The 20,875-nt window shown below is 44.5% G+C and overlaps 1 protein-coding gene across 1 annotated transcript; it reads left to right on the forward strand.

Annotated features, from left to right (window-relative positions):
• The first annotated feature begins 959 nt into the window (after nucleotides 1-959).
• CAV3 (caveolin 3) lies at nucleotides 960-20,805 on the forward strand. Its single transcript, XM_030194093.1, has 2 exons — nucleotides 960-1,217; nucleotides 19,860-20,805. The coding sequence occupies exons 1-2, from the start codon at nucleotides 1,104-1,106 to the stop codon at nucleotides 20,199-20,201; spliced, it is 456 nt and encodes a 151-aa protein (XP_030049953.1). The 5' UTR covers nucleotides 960-1,103; the 3' UTR covers nucleotides 20,202-20,805.
• The last annotated feature ends 70 nt before the right edge of the window (nucleotides 20,806-20,875 follow it).

Genomic DNA, 20,875 nt, shown 5'->3' on the forward strand with positions numbered 1-20,875 from the left:
TTAGGAAATAAATAGGGAGGGGGGATGTGTCATTTCACTTTTAACTCATCGCATCTGCTCTGGCCAGAGTAAATACATGCTGAGCTTTGTTGTCCATGTACATTCTGCAGTAGCCGTGCACATAACAATAGGATTTTTAACCAGTGAACTCTACAGATTTGAACATGGAAACTGGGAGCAAGCAGGTGCTTAGCCCTGGGGAAACACTGGATGAAGACTGTAAGTATTAATGCATTTGGATACATTCCTGGTTTTAATGGGGTGTACTTAGTACTCAGGGCTCCAATCCAATAAGTCTTAATCCCCTCTTGATAGAATTCCGATAGAATTTCCGATCTGACAAAGAACAGCAACCTTCGAAAGCTAATCAAGAAATGTATTATGTCCAATAAAAAAGGTATCATCTTATTTTCTTTTCCATGTTTTATTTTGTTTGATTTCTATTGATAATAAAAAAAAAAAAGATACTCCCTCTCCTCAACTTCCAATTCTCCATCCTAACTCCCCATCTCCCCACCCCCCCTCAAACACATATGATTTTTTATTTTTGTTACATTTGTACCCCGTGCTTTCCCACTCATGGCAGGCTCAGTGGGGCTTACATGGGGCAGTGGAGGGTTAAGTGACTTGCCCAGAGTCACAAGGAGCTGCCTGTGCCTGAAGTGGAAATCAAACTCAGTTCCTCAGTTCCCCAGGACCAAAGTCCACCACCCTTACCACTTAGCAATCCCAAAACTTCCTGGGACTGGGAATTGTCCCCTTCCTATGCTGACACCTTGCTGCTTCTCCCTCTGTGGGGATCCATGTCCAGAAATAATTGATCATGTCTCAGAGCATGCTGCAGAGTTCTCAGAGTGATGGAGACTGGAAAGGGGAAGAGGGTGGGAGTGATTCCTTTGATGGGACACAGAGAAAGGCTAAACTTTCAGGGGTGGGGAGGAGAGAGGGAGTGCCCTTTGCCATGCCTGGAAGCAGCAGTTGACAGACAAATCTGAGTTGTGTAGAGAAAAAGAGACAGAGGAGGCAGTCCCATTGATAGTTCAGAAGTGGGATACGACGCGGTCCCCCACCCCAGGAATAAACAAGGGGGGGCATTGAGAGCCATGGCCCAGCAGGAGCAGCCACCAGTAATTAGCAAGAGTTTCCAGGAGATGCTGACCAAAGAGATTGACCTGGTGGATAGAGACCCCAAGAAGATCAATGAGGAGGTGGTGCAGGTAAGGAAGGGAAGGATCTCAATGCCTCCCAAACTGAGAGAAAGGTGTCACAGGTTAGGGAGGTGGGGAAAGAGTGTGTGTGATTGAATGAGTGAGGATATAGGTAGGTACAGGTATCTGTGTGAGAGTGTGTGTGTATGAAAGAGAGAGAGAGAGACAAGATCTAGAGTTATGCATCCATCCCGCTTTCAATGGTTATTGGATATGTACCACTGTGCCCTCATGTGAGTCTAAGTTGGTAGCCAGATCCATTTTTAAGTTTCCTAGAGGCCACCAGAGGTCAGAGGGCACCAGCCAACGCTGTACCTTGCTCCCTCTCCTCTACAGGCCTAGGGTAGGCAGAGAGCTGCTCTCACCAGATTTGGAAAGAGAATAGAGGGGATTGGGGGAGGAGAGAGACTTGAAAGTTAAACAAATTCAGTGCTGATCCCTTACCCCAGTGACTCCACAGTACATCCCTCCTAGACTTCCAGGCAAGCTGTGAATAGCATTTACACATGGGGGCACAGAAATAGCTGGGCACAGCTGTTTCAGAGAGGCACTGGAGGGAGGGGAATGGGTGGGGACTATATTTAACTTTACAATATGCTCAGCATACTACTTAACTCCTTCCTGCTCTACTGCTGTGCAGTGCTGGGATGGCTTCAGTTTGGGGTGGGGTGGGGTGGGGCGGGGCAGGGGGGAGGATCGACAGTCAGGTAACAGATGGGAAGGAGTGTTCTAATGCCCCATCACATTAATTCTCCAACTTCTACTGTGTGGTATCATCATTTATTCACTAAATGTGCATTCCCTTCTGTCTATCTAATCGTCATACACCCCCCCCCCCCCCAGACATGTTTTCAAGAGTGTGGCTTCAGATGAAAGCTCAGGTATTAGGGGAACAGGCCAGAAGTCACACAGGGAACACATTTGCAGTTTAAATATGATTTTTTTTTCTACAGGAGGTTCATGTCATGAGCAGACAGCTTTGACTTGCTTTCACTGCATGCCTGTGATGTATTTTTCGCAAACGCTGCTGTATGGCTCAATTCTGCAGGGTGTGGCTGTCCCCCGATATGTAACTTCTGCTCTGGTGCTGCTGCCCCAGGTCCAGCAGTGCATAGCTTTAATATTCTAAACTTGCATCCACTACCTGGATACATCTTTACCCAAATAAGATGATGGCACCACATGGCTGCATCAGGCCAGCACTTCTAGCTGTACTCACTGTTCTCGGCTACTGTCCTGGAGACTGGTGACCTTTGTTTCTCTAGCCAAGATGATGTGACACATGGCAGAGAACTCCAGTATCTCCACAGTCAAAACACAGTTGTGGAGGGTTCTGAAAGAAAATCCTCACTCAAAAAATTCTGCTGACTTCCTTGATGGTTCCTGCCCATAAGGACCAGTGCTGTAAGTGCCTGGGTACCGTTAGATTGTAAGCTCTCTTGAGCAGGGACTGTCCCTCCCCGTGTTTAAACTTGTACAGCACTGCGTAACCCTGGCAGCGCTATAGAAATGCTAAGTAGTAGTAGTAGTAGTACCTTCAATATTTTTATGATATACTTTATTAAATTTGGAGCTTAAATCTCTGTGCTGCACAGTAGCAAAGGAAGGAAGTGTTTCTATATCCCAGGGGCGGACTGACAGTGGTCTGGGCCCCCCGGGCAGAAGAAGTTATTGGGCCTACCCAAGCCTCCACCACCCCCCTTGTTTTTAGCATGCCCATGCACACTACAGCTCTCCGGGCCTACCTTGAAGAGCCCTGGTGGTCTAGTGGCCTCTTCAGGGGACAGGAAAGAACCACACTCTATCCTGCCCGCTGCTGCTGCTCAACCCGACTCCGCTGCTTCTTCTTATTGGCTGCCAAGACTTCCTGCTGCAGTCTCACGGGTCTCGGCAGCCATTTTGAAGATGCAGTGGTGCTGGACAGAGCAGCACAGTGGGCAGGAAAGAGTGGGGATCTTTCCTGCCCCCGAAGAGGCCACTAGACCACCAGGTCCCTTCAAAGTAGGCACTGTCCTCCTACACTAGCCTTCTGGACACTATTATGTGCACGTCTCTAGGATGTGGACTACATCATGGAAACAAAACCCCGCTTTACTGTTTGATGTTTTTACCATTTGAGGGCCAACCAAAGCAGGCCTCAAAGATTTCTTGAGACGTGCTGTGATGATGGGGAAAAAAACTATACTTAAAACATGGCTACAATCGGATAGCCCTTCCATTCAGCTTTGGCATTCGCACATATCACTTAGTGCCCTGGAGCAAAAGAATATACTTAATCTGGCTTTGCGGAGAGGAGACTGTTTTTTGCAGTGCTGGTCCGCATTTTGGGACACCCTAACTCCGCTTGCTCACAGTAGGATACTAAATGGCTAACCGTATTATACAATAAAGTCTTCTCTGGTGAAGAGGGGTGAGGTGGGGGGAGATAATTCGGGAGGGTGGGGGCAAGATTGGGGGATTTAAAGTACATAGAGAATGGATACGAACCAGATGTTTGGATTGCATTTTTGGCTTTATTATGTAAAAGTGTAAATGTTTGCATTTCTGCTCAATCATATGTATAACATAATTCACAGAAGAAATAAGTAGGGGGTAGGGATGGGGGGAGGGGAAATGGAAAAGTTTGATGACGGTCTCAGCTTAACACTATCATATATTTTCTGACACTGGAATTTTGTATACTTATGTCTTCTGAGTTATTATGTGGATTTGTCATCAATAAAATTTGGTTAAAAAAATATATAGAATCAAATTTCTCACTGTCAACTTTCAAAAGCTTCAAAAATAGCTGTTTTTGAAGAGCAGCTCGTTGTGAGCAATTTTTGAACTTTGTAGGAGATTTATATGTGCAATGATTATAATTTTGAAGATGTGTTTCCCAATGCAATCAAGTTCTTGATCCATGACAGTTTCCTCTATACATGAGAACATATTTTTGTAAAAAATTTGAACAATATAAATTTGAATAATTATACACTATCTAAATTCCACAAATTATTGATAATTTTGTTTGATAAGGGTCCTTGCACATCTTCTGCAGTATTTGGTACTCAATATCAGGAAGATGTCTCTCAGGAATGAGATTGTCCTCCTAGAGCTGCTTGATCTAGGCACAAGATCCTCTGTATATGCCCAAACTCCATTCAATATGCAGAATAAATTAAACTATTAGAGATGCCCATTCATAATACATAGAAAAATTTGATGGACCATCAACAAGGTGAAAGAAAACCAACCATATTATGGTTAAACATGATTCATCATCAACATTTCATCATCCTATATAATAAAATGCACCTCCAACATTCTGAAACTGACTGCATGGCTGAGGCATTCCTGCTCCCTGTATCCATCTCCTGAATTGACATCACGTACTTCCGGGTTCGTCACAAGCAGAAGTGACCAACCACACCAGGTTTCTCGGCTTCAGAATGTTGGAGGTGCATTCTATTAAATAGGATTGGTCAGTTCCTTGAAGCACAGCCAGAGCTCAGGTCCTGCACAGTAATGCTCAGACACCAGAGAGGGGGGCCTGACACCAGAGAGAGGGAGGGAAGGGGGGCCTGACACCAGAGAGGGGGGGGAGGTATCTGTCACACACACACACACTCTCTCTCTCTCTCTCACAGTAATGTCTTTCTCTCTCTCACTCTCACACAGTCTCCCACACACTCTATGTCTCACACTGTATCACATTCACTCTCTATGTGTCACACAATCACTCACTACTACTACTACTACTATTTAGCATTTCTATAGCGCTACAAGGCATACGCAGCGCTGCACAAACATAGAAGAAAGACAGTCCCTGCTCAAAGAGCTCACACACTCTCTTGGTGTCATACACTCAGTCTCACAGAGAGTCTGTGTCTCACACACACTCTCTCTCTCGCACACACTGTATGTGTGTGAAACACACTCTCTCTCACACTGTCTCACATACGCACTTGCACACACTCTCATTCTCTAACACACACACTCTCTCTCTCACAGACACACTCACACCCAGACTCACTCTCTCTCACACACACACACTCGCACATTCACTCTCTCTCTCACACACAGTCTCTCTCACACACAGTCACTCTCACATACACTCTCTCAAACATACACACTCCGAGGAAAACCTTGCTAGCGCCCGTTTCATTTGTGTCAGAAACGGGCCTTTTTTACTAGTCAGTCCATAAAATAGCGCAGGTGAACCCAATCATAAAGAAAAAAAAATTTCTCCAAGGACAAGCAGCTAATATCATACTCACGGGTGGGTGGCATCATCAGCATTGCCCAATACAAAACGCTTTTACAGTGTATATAGCTTTAAGAGCATGCGCCAGCATCCCCACTATGTATGCATGCCTTCCCACTCGCAGCGAGAGCGTGGAACCAGCAGTCTCTCTTTATCCACCATGAGAAGAGAATGCACAGTTTGTGGCTCCTCACAGCATCTGGTGCATTGCTGCTTTTTTTTTTAATTTGCATGAAGTCTTTATTAACTGTTCAGAAATTAAATGAAACATACATATCATCTCCAACATTGTTCTCTTATCTTACTTAAACAAATGTATAATGGCAATGTATAAAGTATACAAACAAGGAAACCTTTCCACCAGTCTAAACACCCCTAATACAACTTAAGGTAACTTCAAGTCTTTTTTAGAATATTTCGTATCCCACCACCCTTCCACCTCCCCAAATTTTAGAGCAAATGTTTCTGCCTTCATTTGGGTATTTTTTGCCCAATTTGTTATTTTTCTTTTTCAGGAGTTTTTCCTTCCCTCCCCTTATAGTTTTAGGCTTCCCTCCCCCCCCCCCCCCCCCCCCCCCCCCCCCCCACACACACACACTTTTCTTATTTTTTCCATGCTCATGAGGCCAACTTCAGCCTGAGCTCCAGTTGGGATCTTTTCCCCTCCTTCTTTTTTCTTGGTGATTTGCGCCTTTTGGATATCACCATTGAGTTGTTTGATTTTCCCATGGCAGTTTTTCCTTCCATGTCATCAAAGTGGCTTGAAGTGCTGTGCTTGGCGCAATCGGACCATTTCTGGAACTGACACCCCTTCTTGGCATCCCCAGTGTATGGGGCCAGATCATAGCCCTTCCAGCTGTCTTCTTTGCCTACGTATGCAGAAAAGAACACGGCTGTCCAGAGGTTTACAGAGAGAAAAATTTTGGAGCCCGGTCCGAATCGCCGACATCGGCATTGACTTCGGAGTCGGCGCTTTCACCAGCATAGGTCCCCATGGCTGCTAGACATGTCTGACACTGAGAGTGGACGTGCACTGAGCAGGTCTCTACCTGCCTTGGCACTGGCTAATGTGCAGGGCCCCTAGGACTGGTCAGCATCGGATCTAACACCCAGGATACGTGGGGATTCAACGTCATCCTCATTAGCACCAAGGGGTGTCAATGCTTGGCATCGGACGAAGGAAAAGAAGCACAAGCATCAATCCCCCTCGATGCATGGTGCCAGGAGCACTGGGACACTGAGGGTTCTTCTGGTCCCTGAGAAGAGTCGGCACCGGGGGGAGCACTCTCTCTGCATCAAGGAGGTGCCAACATGGGGGTCTCCATGCAGCCAGGACCAGGCACCCGCACCAACCCCGACAGTTCAGCAAGCTGTCTCTGACCTGACACCCCAACCATTCCCAAAGTTGGCCTTCAATGAGTGCATCTGGGCCGTGCTCCAAGAGCATTTGACAGGGCTTATCCAACAAAGTGCATTGGCATCTGGGGTGCTTGGTCACTGCCTGCTGCCCCACAGTGATTTATCTTAAAATTATACAATAACTTAACTTTCATTCGCAAGTGCTTTTGATTCACAACTACCTACACCCTGACTGTGGCCAGAGTTCCAGCTGTTTCTTTTTTTTATTTATTGTTATTATACAAACTATTCTTACAAGTCAAATACTTGAAGAAGAAAAGCGGAAAGGTAAATTATATAAGCCAACATACTTCACAATAGGAAAAAAAAATTATTATTCCTCTTTAGACCACCTGTGGGGGGACATATACATGAAAAAACTCAGGAGACAAGCTCAAAGAAATAACTTCAAAAATGCTTAACACACTATATCCCCACCCTAACCATTACTAATCTCAACTACTGGATATTGCCTGTGGTCACCTTTTTTAAATCTATAAAGGCAAGTAATTGTTCTAGAAGAAAAAAATACATATTTTAACCCAATATATTTAACTATACATTTACATGGATAGTTAAGATAGAAAGATCAGATGCCCCTATTGCCAAAGTTTCCTTTCTTAGAGCCAAAAAAGCCTTTCTCCTTTCTTGTGTTTGTTTTGTAACATCAGGAAATATCTAAATTTTTTTCCATAAAACAAAGTTTGTAGATTTCGAAGGGATAAACGCTTCACCGCTTCCAAGTTTTGCTCGAATACAAATGAGACCAATAAAGTCACTCTTTCAGAATCTTCAGACAATGATGCTTCTAATAATTCAGATATATTTAATAAATCATTCTTACTTTCTTGGTGAATCATTTCCAAGGGTTCCTCCGAGAGTCTTTTATTTGGTATATAGAATATCCGGTTTATCGGAGGAATAGTTTCCGTGGTAAATTTCAAAATTTCAAGCAAATATTTCTGGAACGCTTCCAAAGGGGTAACACCTGGGGATTTTGGAAAGTTCAAAAAGCGAAGATTTAATCTGCAGTTGCAATTTTCAATCTGCTCAACTTTTCGATGCAATATCATTTTGTCTTTTACCATTGTAGCTGAAAAGTCTTGTAACTTCTTAACATCTTCTTTGATTATAATCACTTGAGTATTAAAATCTATCTTAATGCCTTCTAAAGAATTAGATAGAATATCAGCAGTACTCACTAAAGCTGAAGTAACCTGTTCCGGGGCAGAGGGAGGGAGCTGCAGCGAACCAGTGAAGTTAGCGAAGCGAACTCGGAGCCGACAGGCATGCACCCAGGGCGGACCGCCCCCACCGCCCCCCCCCCCCCCGGTACGCCACTGCCGTCTCTGGCTTCTTTGTTGGCACAACGCGCTCAGTTGAGACACAAGCAGGCCTCAAACCTCCATCGGGACTCGCCTTCTCAATACCTCGATCCAGAGGCCTACCCTCAATGCATTCTGATTCGGGAGACCTCCGTTGAGACAAGAGACCTTCTGGGAGAGGCAGTGGGTTGAGAGCCGGGGGAGAGTGACATCCAGCCCCAAGTCTCCAGGGTCTCCTCCTCCTACAGCAACAGCAGGGCTCCTCCTGGTGTTTTGGGCGGGGGTTCTCGTGGCGAACCTTTCAATTGATTGCTGCTATGGAGAGGAGGTTCTGGCCATTGAGGAACCAGCTTAACCGTCCCTTTGCGTTTAGTATGAGGCATCAGGATTGAGGAAAACCATTAATTTAGAGCAACCAATGAAAGAGCTCAGCCACGATCAGCAGCTTGCCGCCAGTTCCAGCTGTGACGTAAATGTATACCTTGTTAAAGCCTACCACTAACAAGCAAATAAGAGGTGGATGTGGGGATCTGTGACTTTTCCCTCCCAGTTAGATCATACTCTATCATGGAAGTGTTAGAATAAGTACTTATGCTGGATCTATGATTGAGAAGAGTTCAAATACATTGGACTGATACTGTTGTGATCCTGGGTGGTGAGCCCTGGGACCATACCCAGGTTCCCGACCACAGCAGACAAATCACCTCTGAAGGAGGAGAAGAGGTAAGACAGGAGCTGGAGACAAGGCAGAAACTTGGCAGCAGGAACCAGGAGACAAGCGGACTTGGCAGCAGGAACCAGGAGACCAGTGGACTTCGCTGCAGGAACCAGGAGACAAGCAGATGGCAGCAGGAACCAGGAGACCAGTGGACTTGGCAGCAAGAACCAGGAGACAAGTAGACTTCATAGCGGAACCAGCAGAAAAACGGACTTGGCATCAGGAACCAGGAGACCAGCAGACTTGGCAACAGAAACCAGGAGACAAGTGGACTTGGCAGCAGGAACAGGACTTGCATGCAGGAACCAGGAGACCAATGGACTTGGAGTGGGCACTTCAAGGTATGTGGGAAGCGGGGCCTAGGGGGGATCGTTTGTGAATAGCAGGTCATCGGGTGCCTGGAAAGGGGTCATTAGGGGCCTGAAGATCCTGGGAAGAGGGGCCAGGTTTATCAGTGAGGTTGGTGGGGGGGGGGGGTGGCCCAGGAGGGGCTGTAATTTGTGGGGTTGAGGTTGTTTTGGGGAACCAGGATCCAGGTCCAGGGAGGGAAGGCTGGGGGCTTTTGGTAGGAATTAGTGATATGAGGTGAAGTGGCACATTTCAATCCAGATCACCCTCTGCTCCAAAGCCAGAAAATGTTATGGGTCCTCTATGCCTCCTCTGACTTGGCATTAAAGTCCTGGTGTTGTTCTCAGACTTTCACTCTTCCGCACACTTCTCTGCATCTGCACTGAATAGTTAAATAGCCCTATTACCATTGTTTTAAATATACTGTGTGCTAGTGTGCTCTGAGCAGGGTTAGCTTGTGCACAAAACTCCTTTCTGCACTGTGCGCTAAAACCATGGTAGCCCTACCCAAAGCCTGACCACACTTTATTAATCAGCCACAAGGAGAGGAAAACTGGGAGCTAAGGGCCCAATATTCAATACAAATAAACCGGCCAGAAATGGTTCCTAGCCGGTTAAATCATCTGTTTGGAGCTAACCGCTTTCAGCAGCATTTAACCGGTTTGGAGGTGATTCTATATATGGCGCCTAAAAAATTGGCGCTGAAATCAGTGCCGACTAAGCATATTCTGTGATTGGTTAGTCGATAATTCAGTGTCGATATCTGTGTGCGTCCATTTATGCCAACAAAAATCTAGTGTAATTCTAAGCGCGTAGACTAAGGAGCACTGGGTCATATTCTATAACTAGGTGCCTAAATTTTGAAACGCCCATTTCCCCACCCATAACCACTCCCCTCTGCCTCTGCATGTTAGAAGTTTTGCGCACATCATTACAGAATACGCTTAGCAAGTTGTGCGCCTAAATTCTAATCAGTACCAATTAGTGCTCATAATTGCTTGTAACGGAATTCAAACATGTATGGGATAAACATAAAGGAATCCTGTTCAGAAGGAATGGATCCTAAGGAGCTTAGCCGAGATTGGGTGGCAGAGCCGGTGGTTGGAGGCGGGGATGGTGCTGGGCAGACTTATACAGTCTGTGCCAGAACCGGTGGTGGGAGGCGGGGCTGGTGGTTGGGAGGCGGGGATAGTGTTGGGCAGACTTATACAGTCTGTGCCCTGAAAAGGACAGGTACAAATCAAGGTAAGGTATACACAAAAAGTAGCACATATGAGTTTATCTTGTTGGGCAGACTGGATGGACCGTGCAGATCTTTTTCTGCCGTCATCTACTATGTTACTATGTAAGTGCTTTTATCGGCGCTCATTAGCTTGTTAAGCCAATTAAGTTATGCATGGCGTTATAGAATCCGCACCAATTTTGGTGCCTAAATCTATGTGCACTCTATAGAATCCAGGGGTTAGCGCCGAACTGAAAACCGGCTATTTTGAAGGCGTTCTGGGGCAGGAGTTAGCACTTGACCAGTTAAATGCCGATATTCAGCACTAAACCAGCTAGAGTCACCAAATAAATGTCAGTCTTATCTTTATGCAGTAACCCAGTGGTTCCCAAACCTGATCCTGGAGGCACCCCAACCAGTTAGGTTTTCAGGATACTCACAATGAATATTCATGAGAGAGATATGAATGCAGTGGAGGTAGTGAATGCAAATCTCTCTCATGAATATTCATTATGGGTATCCTGAGCAGCTGGGGTGCCTCCAGGACTGGGTTTGGGAACCACAGTGGTAACCCATAGTCAGTTCGGTGTTGAATATCGCTCTTAGCAACACAACCACAAAATCAGAAAGAACAACAGTGTTCCACGGACAGTCTCAGGAGCAGGAGAAGAGTGGGAACAGAACCAGGCTCTTCAAGACCAAGGACATCCAATGTTGAAATAAAATTCATTGAGAGAAGACTCTACATGGTACCATGTTTCGGCACTGGGAGTGCCTTCTTCGGGGTCTACACAAATACAGAAAATATAAAAACATCTTAAGATAAAAACATTAAACACTGAAAATTGAAATCAAAAATTGAAAACCGGACATTAAATGACTAAGGACATGTAAATGATAACCGTACAAATATATATGTATTTGTATACGTTCATATGCTCTCAAAATTCTGGCTATATAATGTTGTACATTAGCAGATGTTTTTCTGTCTTTTCCATTTTTCAACCGAATGTCATTTTCTGCAGCATTTTGGTCTATTGAGTATTTTTGTTATTTCATTACCTCACTGCAATTTTTGTTACATTTGTATGGTTATCACTTTATACCTTGGCTTAGTAAAAGGACCCCATAGCTGGATAAGAGCTTACCTCCTTGTACTTCTGCACCAGTCCTAAACACTTCATCCAATCTCCAGAAAAAGCACATCCATTTTATACAGCAAGTAAAAGGCGTTTCACAAGGGAGGAAAAGAGGAGTCCACCATCAAAAGAATGTCCTTCTAATTAATTTTAAGTATATTTAAACTGGAAACATTCAATACCCTGTGAAAGTTTATTAGCAGTAAATTCTTCTTGTTTTCTTTCAAAAGATTTTTAGGATTTTCCATCTTGCAGTATTGGATTTTGCTCACACCTTTTTCAGTAGTAGCTCAATATGAGTTATTTCTGGGTATTTCTCTGCCTCAGGAGGGCTCACAATCTAATTTTGTATCTGAGGCAATGGAGAGTTAAGTGACTTGCCCAAGATCACAAGGAGCAGCAGTGAGATTTTATCTAGCCATCTCTGGATGTCAGAAAGTGATGCTGTAACCACTAGGCCACTCCTCCACACTGGTTCTGTATTGAACAGCCATTTGACTTGAGTTGCACAAAGGTCTGGGGAACTGGCCCCACCTGTGTCAAACTATACTGATTCACGCAATAACAGAACTGCTCCTGTTACTCCCCTTGGGTAGTGCATTTGAGAGCAGGGATCCAACCAGGAGCACCAAGAAGCTGGCAAAATAACTCCATCAGGAGATGGGTATAAAAGATGTGCAAACTCCATGGCTATCCCTCAGTACATGGTCAGGAAGTTTCTTAAGAGGAGGAAGGTGCATGGCAATACCAAGACCCTACATAGATCAAGCCATCTTTCCAAAGTGGATGACTCGTCTACAGAGATGACTGGCAACTTTGAAAGAACTTCCGTGACCTACACTGATGAAAGAATGCTTGTGACAATATCTCAAGCAGTCCACAAATCTGGTGTGTATAAAGCATAGCAAGAGGGAAACCATCACCTAAGAAAGTCATATTGAATCCCATTAAGGAACACTCAGAAGATACTATAGCTATGGGTCAGTGGTTTTGTCCACAGAGATCTATGAAGTAAAATTTGATCACCATTTTTCCCCTCTAATCTTTAATTTTTTTTTTTTTTTACTTTTCCAAATTTTTATTGAATAAAGATCCAACATACAACCATAAATTCAAGTACACAATCGTGCACCCTCCAACATATCAGTATAACATCTTCAATACATTTTTTAACCAACTGTTTATGCCCCCCTTTCCCACCATCCCCCCTCCTCCACCCTTAATCTTTAATTTTTGTGATGGAGAACTCCTTACATTGAACATTTATGTAATATTTTTCTTCAAGAGGTATTCTAGCTTATGTTTTTGGGGAGGTTTTGTGTGTGTGTGTACTGTTTACTTGGTGGTATCTTTAGTTATAATTTGTATTATTTATGTGACTCATAGACCTCAATATGTATAATTTTGAAGAAAGAAGAGAGATTGGAGATATGATTGACACATTTAAATATCTCCGTGGTATAAATGAACAGGAGGCAGGTCTCTTTCAACTGAAAGGAAAGCTCTGGCATAAGATGAAGTTGAAGAGGGAGGGATAGACTGAAAAGTAATCTAAGGAAATACTTCTTTACGGAAAGGGTGGTGAATGCGTGGAATAACCTCCCAGTGGAAGTGGTGGAGACGAGGACTGTATCTGAATTCAAGAAAGCATGGGACAGGCATGTGGGATCTCTTAGGGACAGGAAGAGATAGCTGATGATATCAATGGGCCATTGGTCTTTTTCTGCCATCATTTTCTATGTTTCTATATATTATGTCTCACTTATGGAATGTGAGATTTCTTGCATGCACGAATAAATAATAATTTGATAAAGAGAAACTTAATTTTTTTTTAAGTTTCATCAGGAAGACATTTATCAATCTAAGGCTCCCTTTTACCAAACTCCGGTACATAGAGGGGCATAATCAAACAGGGATGCCCATCTCTAAGGGCATCCATCTCTAAGAATGTTCCGGCAAAGGGGCGGGGAAACCCGTATTATCGAAACAAGATGGACGTCCATCTTTCATTTCGATAATACAGTCGGGGACGCCCAAATCTCAACATTTTGGTCGACCTTAGATGGTTGTCCCCGGTTTTCGGCCATAATGGAAACTGAGGACGCCCATCTCTGAAATGACCAAATCTAAGCCATTTGGTTGTGGGAGGAGCCAGCATTCGTAGTGCACTGGTCCTCCTCACATGCCAAGACACCAACCAGGCACCCTTGGGGGCACTGCAGTGGACTTCACAAATTGCTCCCAGGTGCATAGCTCCCTTACCTTCGGTGCTGAGCCCCCCAAAACCCCACTCCCCATAACTGTACAACACTACCATAGCCCATAGGGATGAAGGGGGGCACCTACATGTGGGTACAGTGGGTTTCGGGTGGGTTTTGGAGGGCTCACATTTACCACCATAAGTGTAACAGGTGGGGGGGGGGGCCTGGGTCCGCCTGCCTGAAGTGCACTGCACCCACTAAAAACTGCTCCAGGGATCTGCATACTGCTGTGATGGAGCTGGGTATGACATTTGAGGCAGGCATAGAGGCTGGAAAAAATGTTTTTGAATTTTTTTTAGGGTGGGAGGGGGTTGGTGACCATTGGGGAAGTAAGGGGAGGTCATCCCAGATTCCCTCCGGTGGTTATCTGGTCAGTTCAGGCACCTTTTCGAGGCTTGGTCGTGAAAAGAAAGTGACCAAGTAAAGTTGACCAAATGCTCGTGAGGGACGCCCTTCTTTTTTCCATTACCGGCTGAGGACGCCCATTTCTTAACCACGCCCCCGTCCCGCCTTCAGTACACTGCTGACACGCCCCCATGAACTTTGGTCGTCCCCGCGACGGAAAGCAGTTGAGGACGCAAAAAAATCGGCTTTCGACTATGCCGATTTGGGCGACCTCGGGAGAAGGACATCCATCTCCTGATTTGTGTCGGAAGATGGGCGTCCTTCCCTTTCGAAAATAAGCTAGATAGTGGCCTTAGCGCATCTTTACGCAGGTCATTCCCTCACACTTTTACCAATGGGGTAAAATGGCTGATTTTTCTATTTTTTGAATTAATGGTCACACATTAACTTTCCCAATGGCGCATGGCCATTAGCACATCAGCCCTACTGCCACCTATTTTGTAGGTAGTAAGGGCTCATGTGCTAATCACACACTAACTTGTTGCTAACCAATTAATGCAGAACACATCTACTTTCTGCCCCCGACCCACCCCAGTGCTAAAAAATAAAATCTATTTTTAGCACATGGGAAACGCATGCCGATCACGTGGAGGGGCATAATCGAACGGGGACGACCATCTCTAAGGGCGTCCATCTCTAAGGACGTTCCGGTGAAGGGGCGGGGAAACCCGTATAATTGAAACAAGATGGACGTCCATCATGTACTGGAGTTACCAAAATTATCCAATGAGGAATGTGCTGAGCTGGAGGCCCCATTCCACTTAGAGGAAATTATGTCAGTAATAAAGGGTCTTAAGGGGGGAAAGCTCTGAGCTTAGATGGATTCTCAGCAAAATTTTATAAAATATTTGCAGGAGAAGTAGGCCCATTATTGATTAGGGTGGGGAATGTATGTTTCAATGGTCAATCTCTCCCAATCAGTATGCATGAAGTGGGGATATCTATGTTATTGAAACCGGGGCGGGATCTGGCACTTTGTGAATCCTACTGCTCAATCTCTTTGATAAATTTAGATGTTAAAACTTCTCTAAGGTACTGGCGGATAGGTTGGGCTGGTTACTCCCCAAATTGATACATACAGACCAATCGGGGTTTGTAACTTGTAGGCAAGTGGCAGATATTTGCCGTACGCTACTTGTTTTGTGGGAAGCCCAACAGAGGGAAGTTCCTGTGGCTCTTTTGAGCACAGATGCTGAAAAAGCATTTGACAGGGTTGAATGGCACTTGTGGGAAGTGCTGCAATGTATGGGAGTGAGACCTGGTCTCCTGGGTTGGCTGAAGAGGTTGTATGAACATCCGGTTGCAAAGCTTAAGATTAATGGGGGTTACTCCTCTGTCTTCCCAACTGAGAGGAGTACTCGGCAAGGGTGCCCACTATCCCCACTGCTATTTGCCCTCTTCACTAAGCCTCTGGCCAAGAGGATTAGGTTGCTGGGGGATATAAAGGGAGTCCAAATTGGTGATACAGAACATAAATTGGCGCTTTTTGTGGATGATGTATTGTTTTATATACAGGCACCTAGCCTGACTTTGCCAGTGCTGTTGGGTGAATTGGACAATTTTAGTAAATTGTCAGGATTTAAGATAAATTATGATAACTCAGAATTAATGGGTGTTTCACTTACACAGCAGGGGCAGGAATTGTTAGCTCGGGCCTTTCCCTTGCGATTTGCTCAGGGCAGTATCAAATATTTAGGAGTCCAGATACCAAGCAAGATCTCCAAGCTGTTTAATTTGAATTATGCCCTCTTGTTTCGGTGACTTCATAGAGATATGGCGGGATGGAGAGACAGATGGTTGTCTTGGTGGGGATGGATCGCGGCTGTTAGAATGAACATCTTACTCAGGTTGCTATTTTTGTTTCAGACATTGCCAATTCTGGTTCTCCCGGTGGAATTCAGAAAGATACAAAGAGATATCTCGAGTTTCCTTTGGGGGGGAAGTGCACCGCGATTAAGCAGAAAGGTGATGTGGCGCTCGGTGGATCTAGGCGGGCGGGGAGTGCCCAACTTGGAATGGTACTATTGGGCAGCTCATTTCTGCATGGAGTCAGGAACATCCGACAGTTGTGGAACTTATGGACCAAGTCTTTGTGCGGGATTATAATTTGAAGGCAGCTCTGTGGGCCTCTCTCCCCTCCAGGGTGTATAGTCAGTTAACTGTCAACCCCTTACATTTGCTAACATTGTGGGTCTCCCTTAGGTCTAGATTTCGGAAGTCTAGAGTATCTTCTTCATATGCTCACATTGGTAGGGACCCGGGGTTTTCTGTAGGATTTGGGTACCCTGTAGCTGATAGATGGGCCACTGGGGGGCTCGTTTGCTTTAGGGATCTTTTAGATGTAGGCGAAATGCGCTCCTTTGGGGAGCTTAGAGAGCAATATAATTATATGTTTAAACAGGGGTGGTTGAGAAATGATCCAGATGAATATGAACACTTTGAAAATCTGTGGGGGTCTATGGGGAAAATAAAGGGAAATATTTCCATTCTTTATAAGTTTATTAGGGGCACAGATTTTCAGAAATATGCATATATGTCTCAATGGGAACATGATTTGAATATTGAGTTCACTATGAATGAATGGAAAGCAATGATTTTGGAAGTTAAAAAAGCCTCAATATGTGTAATTTTGAAAGAAAATGCTTATGAAGTTCTTACACGATGGTAATAATACCTGTCACGCCATGCATCCAGCGGTGACCCAACAGTGTTGGCATTGTGGGGATGAGATTGGAACCTTTATACATATCTGGTGGTCTTGTGAGCGGATAAAGCCCTTCTGGAAGAGAGTGGTGTCTCAGATAGCAGCTCATACCGGCAATCCTTTTCCCTGTGAACCACAATGGTGTTTGTTGGGATTGGGTAATAGACCTGGTTTGAAGTGGCAACGACGTCTCAAGAGAATGTGTTTGACATGCTAAAAGTGTTATAGCAAGTCACTGGAAGCAATCAGTGGAACCATCTGAACTGGATTGAAATTATCCTTAATTGGAGAAATGGAACAACTCACGGACAAGAGACTGGGCCAGTATGACCCAGCTTCTGAACTCTGGATTCATTTTGTTACCTTAACCCAGAAGTCTTAAAGGTTATGAGAGGGTGGGAATAAGGGGGGGGGGGGGTAGTCTGGAGGGAGTTTAGTTGGGGTAAGGGGTAATTAGTACCTTGGATTGCACTTTGTCATATGTTTGGTAATGTAGATGGGAGGTTTTCTATGATATTTTGTACTGGATACATTATGTTTACAATTTGGTTTTTCAATAAAAATTTAATGTTTAAAAAAAACAGACCCCTAAAACTACTGCGTAGGATTCAAACATTCTTGGATCTATCTCAGTTGCAATTCGTATTGCAGGCCATTGTTCTAACACAACTTGATTATCGTATTATCACGTTGCTAGGCCTTCCAGATTGTCAGTTACGCAGACTCCAGTTTGTGCAGAATGCTGCAGCTAAACTGGTCATTGGGGATATATCAACCAATCGTACTACCCCACTTATGTTAAAGCTGCATTGGCTCCCCGTACAAGCAAAAACTGAGTTTAAGCTTCTATCATTTATTTTTTAAAATCCTACAAGGTTTGGCACCTGAATACCTCTGTTTATGAATCTCTCTGTATTCCTCAGACAGATCTCTTCGTTTATCTCAGAAAACTTGCTTTAAACAATTCCTTCAAACTCCCTATGTCAAAAATCCACCACGAGCCACCTTTCCCCCAGAGATCTGGGGAAAAGGTTTTAAGTACTTGCTTAAACCCTCAGTGCCTAGTAACCTCTCTGGAAAATAGTTTCAAAATTTTCTATTACTGGTACTATACTCCTGAGAGGTTAAAACATGTGTCCTCGGGCTTCTGATCAGTGTTGAAGAAACTGTGGGGAAAGGGGTATGTTCTTACATATTCAGTGGGCATGCAATGTGGCTCAGTCTTACTGGATGTCTGTTTTGGATTTGGTACAACAGGTACTACAAAAGCCATATCCACGGCAGGTAGCGTTCTGCCTGTTGCATTTTAAGCCATTGGAAATCACTGTCAAACAACATAAGTTGGCAATACATTTCTTTACAGCAGCAATAGACTGTCCCAACTTGACATTTCATCCTTTAGATTGTAAGCTCCTTTGAGCAGGGACTGTCCTTCTTTGCGAAACTGTACAGCGCTGCGTAACCCTAGTAGTGCTTTAGAAATGTTAAGTAGTAGTAGTAGTAGTAACTAGAAACAAAAAACATTGCCGTCTATGCTGCATATTGTTCAAAAAGTGGATTTTCTTTTTCAAATGTCCAAATTGACTGCATTGACACGTGGTCGTTTATTGTCTTTCTCTAAAATCTGGCAACCATAGGAGCACTGGAGATTTCAGTCGGGTCTGTGCACCCGGTGACTATGGCACCATGACTCCCTGGGGGAGGGTTCGGGAGGGATGGATGGGGAGGGTCCTGGGGTGTATTCTATTTGTGGTGTTTATTGAGCTGATATATATGCAGTCGTATATGTTACTTTTCTGAAAAAAAGTTAATAAATAAAAAATAATAATAATAAACAAAAATCCACCACTAGACTAAGTTGATTGTAGGCAGAGGCCTGATTTAAGTACATAAGTGCATAAGCATCGCCATGCCGGGACAGACCAAGGGTCCATCGAGCCTAGCACCCTGTCTCCGACAGTGGCCAAAAGAACAATTTGTCCCGCCCATCCCAGAAATAGTGGATTATTCTGAAATCCCTCAAAGAAATTGAGGGCCCCTTTTACTAAGCGGCGGTAAGCCCAACGTAGGCTTACCACTCACTAAACAGGAAGTACTGCCTGGCTATAACAGCAGCCTGGCAGTACTTCCCACCCATAGCACGCCTAGTGTGGTGGTAAGGGCTCACCCCCTGAAATGGCTTTACTTGCCACACGGCCATTTCCTGCAGGAAAGAGAGACTTCCCTTTTACACGCTGCAGTAAAAGGGGGCCTCAGCTTGAGTGAAAAACACGTTGACACCAGTGTAGGCCCTCTTTTGCCGCAGCTTGGTAAAAGGAGCCCTGAATACTATCTTACATTCAGACAGTTATTGAAATCTTATTTGTTCGATCATTATCTACTAAGTGCTTAATGTTACAAACTCTTTTGACCTGCTTAGTATTTGTTTAATGTTTTTTTTTTTTTTTTAACATTTCTTCTTACTGTAATCCACCTTGAACCTAATTTTGGTTAAGCGGAATAAAAATGCTTATATCAGATTAGATTAGTTTATGTGCTTCTGTAAACCTAAATAAAGAGCAAGTGGTGCAAGTGCACTGATTTGTCATCAGAGCTCTCCACCTCACCCCATGCAAGCATCATGCTTAAACATCTAAACCATGAATACAGCAAAGACAGCTGATAAAATTTAAAATGTATACGCAAACACACACATAGGACAAGATTATGATAAAAGATGCATACCTTTAATTCTCCATGAGAAGTGTAAAAAAAATTACAAAGTCAGAAAAGAAACATGACTAAGAGAGGTCGCAACAGAGCCCAGATGTAGGCAAGTTAATATGCTGAACTGGTCTTGTCCTTCTTTCTCTCTATTTTCTATTTATTATTTTTTCCCCCTGTAGGTGGATTTTGAAGATGTCATTGCAGAACCGGATGGTACCCATAGCTTTGATGGGGTGTGGAGGACCAGCAACACCGTATTCACGGTCACAAAATACTGGTGCTATCGGTTGCTGTCAGCAGTGCTGGGGGCCCCCCTGGCGCTGCTCTGGGGCTTTCTCTTCGCATGCCTCTCCTTCTGTCACATCTGGGCAGTGGTGCCATGCATAAAGAGCTACCTGATTGAGGTGCAGTGTGTGAGTCGCTTCTATGCGCTGTGCGTGGCAACCTTCTGCGACCCCATCTTTGATGCTCTTGGAAAGGTCTTCAGCGGCATTCGTGTGGCTCTCAGAAAAGAGGCCTAGGGAAGGAGAGATGTCAACACATAGGGAAAGGAACCTGGCAGGGGCTCTTTAATCCACTCCCAAACTCAACCACACAGTCCCATGCTGACTCTGTAGGGAGATAAAGGCTCACATTTCCCCCTTCATATTTCCTTCTTTCATTTCCTGCATGGAGGATCGTTCTTTATCCATGAGTGGCGGGTGAAGCAGTTGGGAAGTGACGGATAGTTCTGGCAGCCCTCTTGGTTATTCCAAGAATGACTAACTGGCTCCAGGTCAGGAATGCCAAGCTGAGCCAGTTCTGGTTTTACTCCCAGTGCATCTATGGTTTGTAATTCTGCTTTGCGCATGAGAAACTGGAACAAGACCCAGAGATGCAATGGGGGTAAAAGTAGAGAGGGTTCAGCCTGTCACTGATGAAATGGAGCTCTCTGATCATCTCAGTTATAGAGCATAATGGCTGGAAGGGAGAGCCCCACATATATGGACAGAGGTTTCACTGGATGACTGACTATGTCTGTGGGGCACTAATTCCCTTCTGCTGACCCTGCAGGGCACAGAGAAGAGGAATGGGAGGAACTGACAATAAAACTGTAAATACAAATAAATGACATCTTTGCCTGAATCCTCTGGAGATGTGTTTCTGTTGTGTTCCTAACCTTAACCCCAAAAGAACTAGGCCTGATGATATTCAA

This window comes from Microcaecilia unicolor, chromosome 2, assembly GCF_901765095.1.
Source record: "Microcaecilia unicolor chromosome 2, aMicUni1.1, whole genome shotgun sequence".
Taxonomy (NCBI): Eukaryota; Metazoa; Chordata; class Amphibia; order Gymnophiona; family Siphonopidae; genus Microcaecilia; species Microcaecilia unicolor.

Coding starts and splice junctions, on each gene's coding strand:
- CAV3 (XM_030194093.1), top strand. CDS start 1,104: ATGGCCCAGCAGGAGCAGCCACCAGTAATTAGCAAGAGTTTCCAGGAG. Junction 1,218..19,859: donor TCAATGAGGAGGTGGTGCAG/GTAAGGAAGGGA, acceptor TTCCCCCTGTAG/GTGGATTTTGAAGATGTCAT.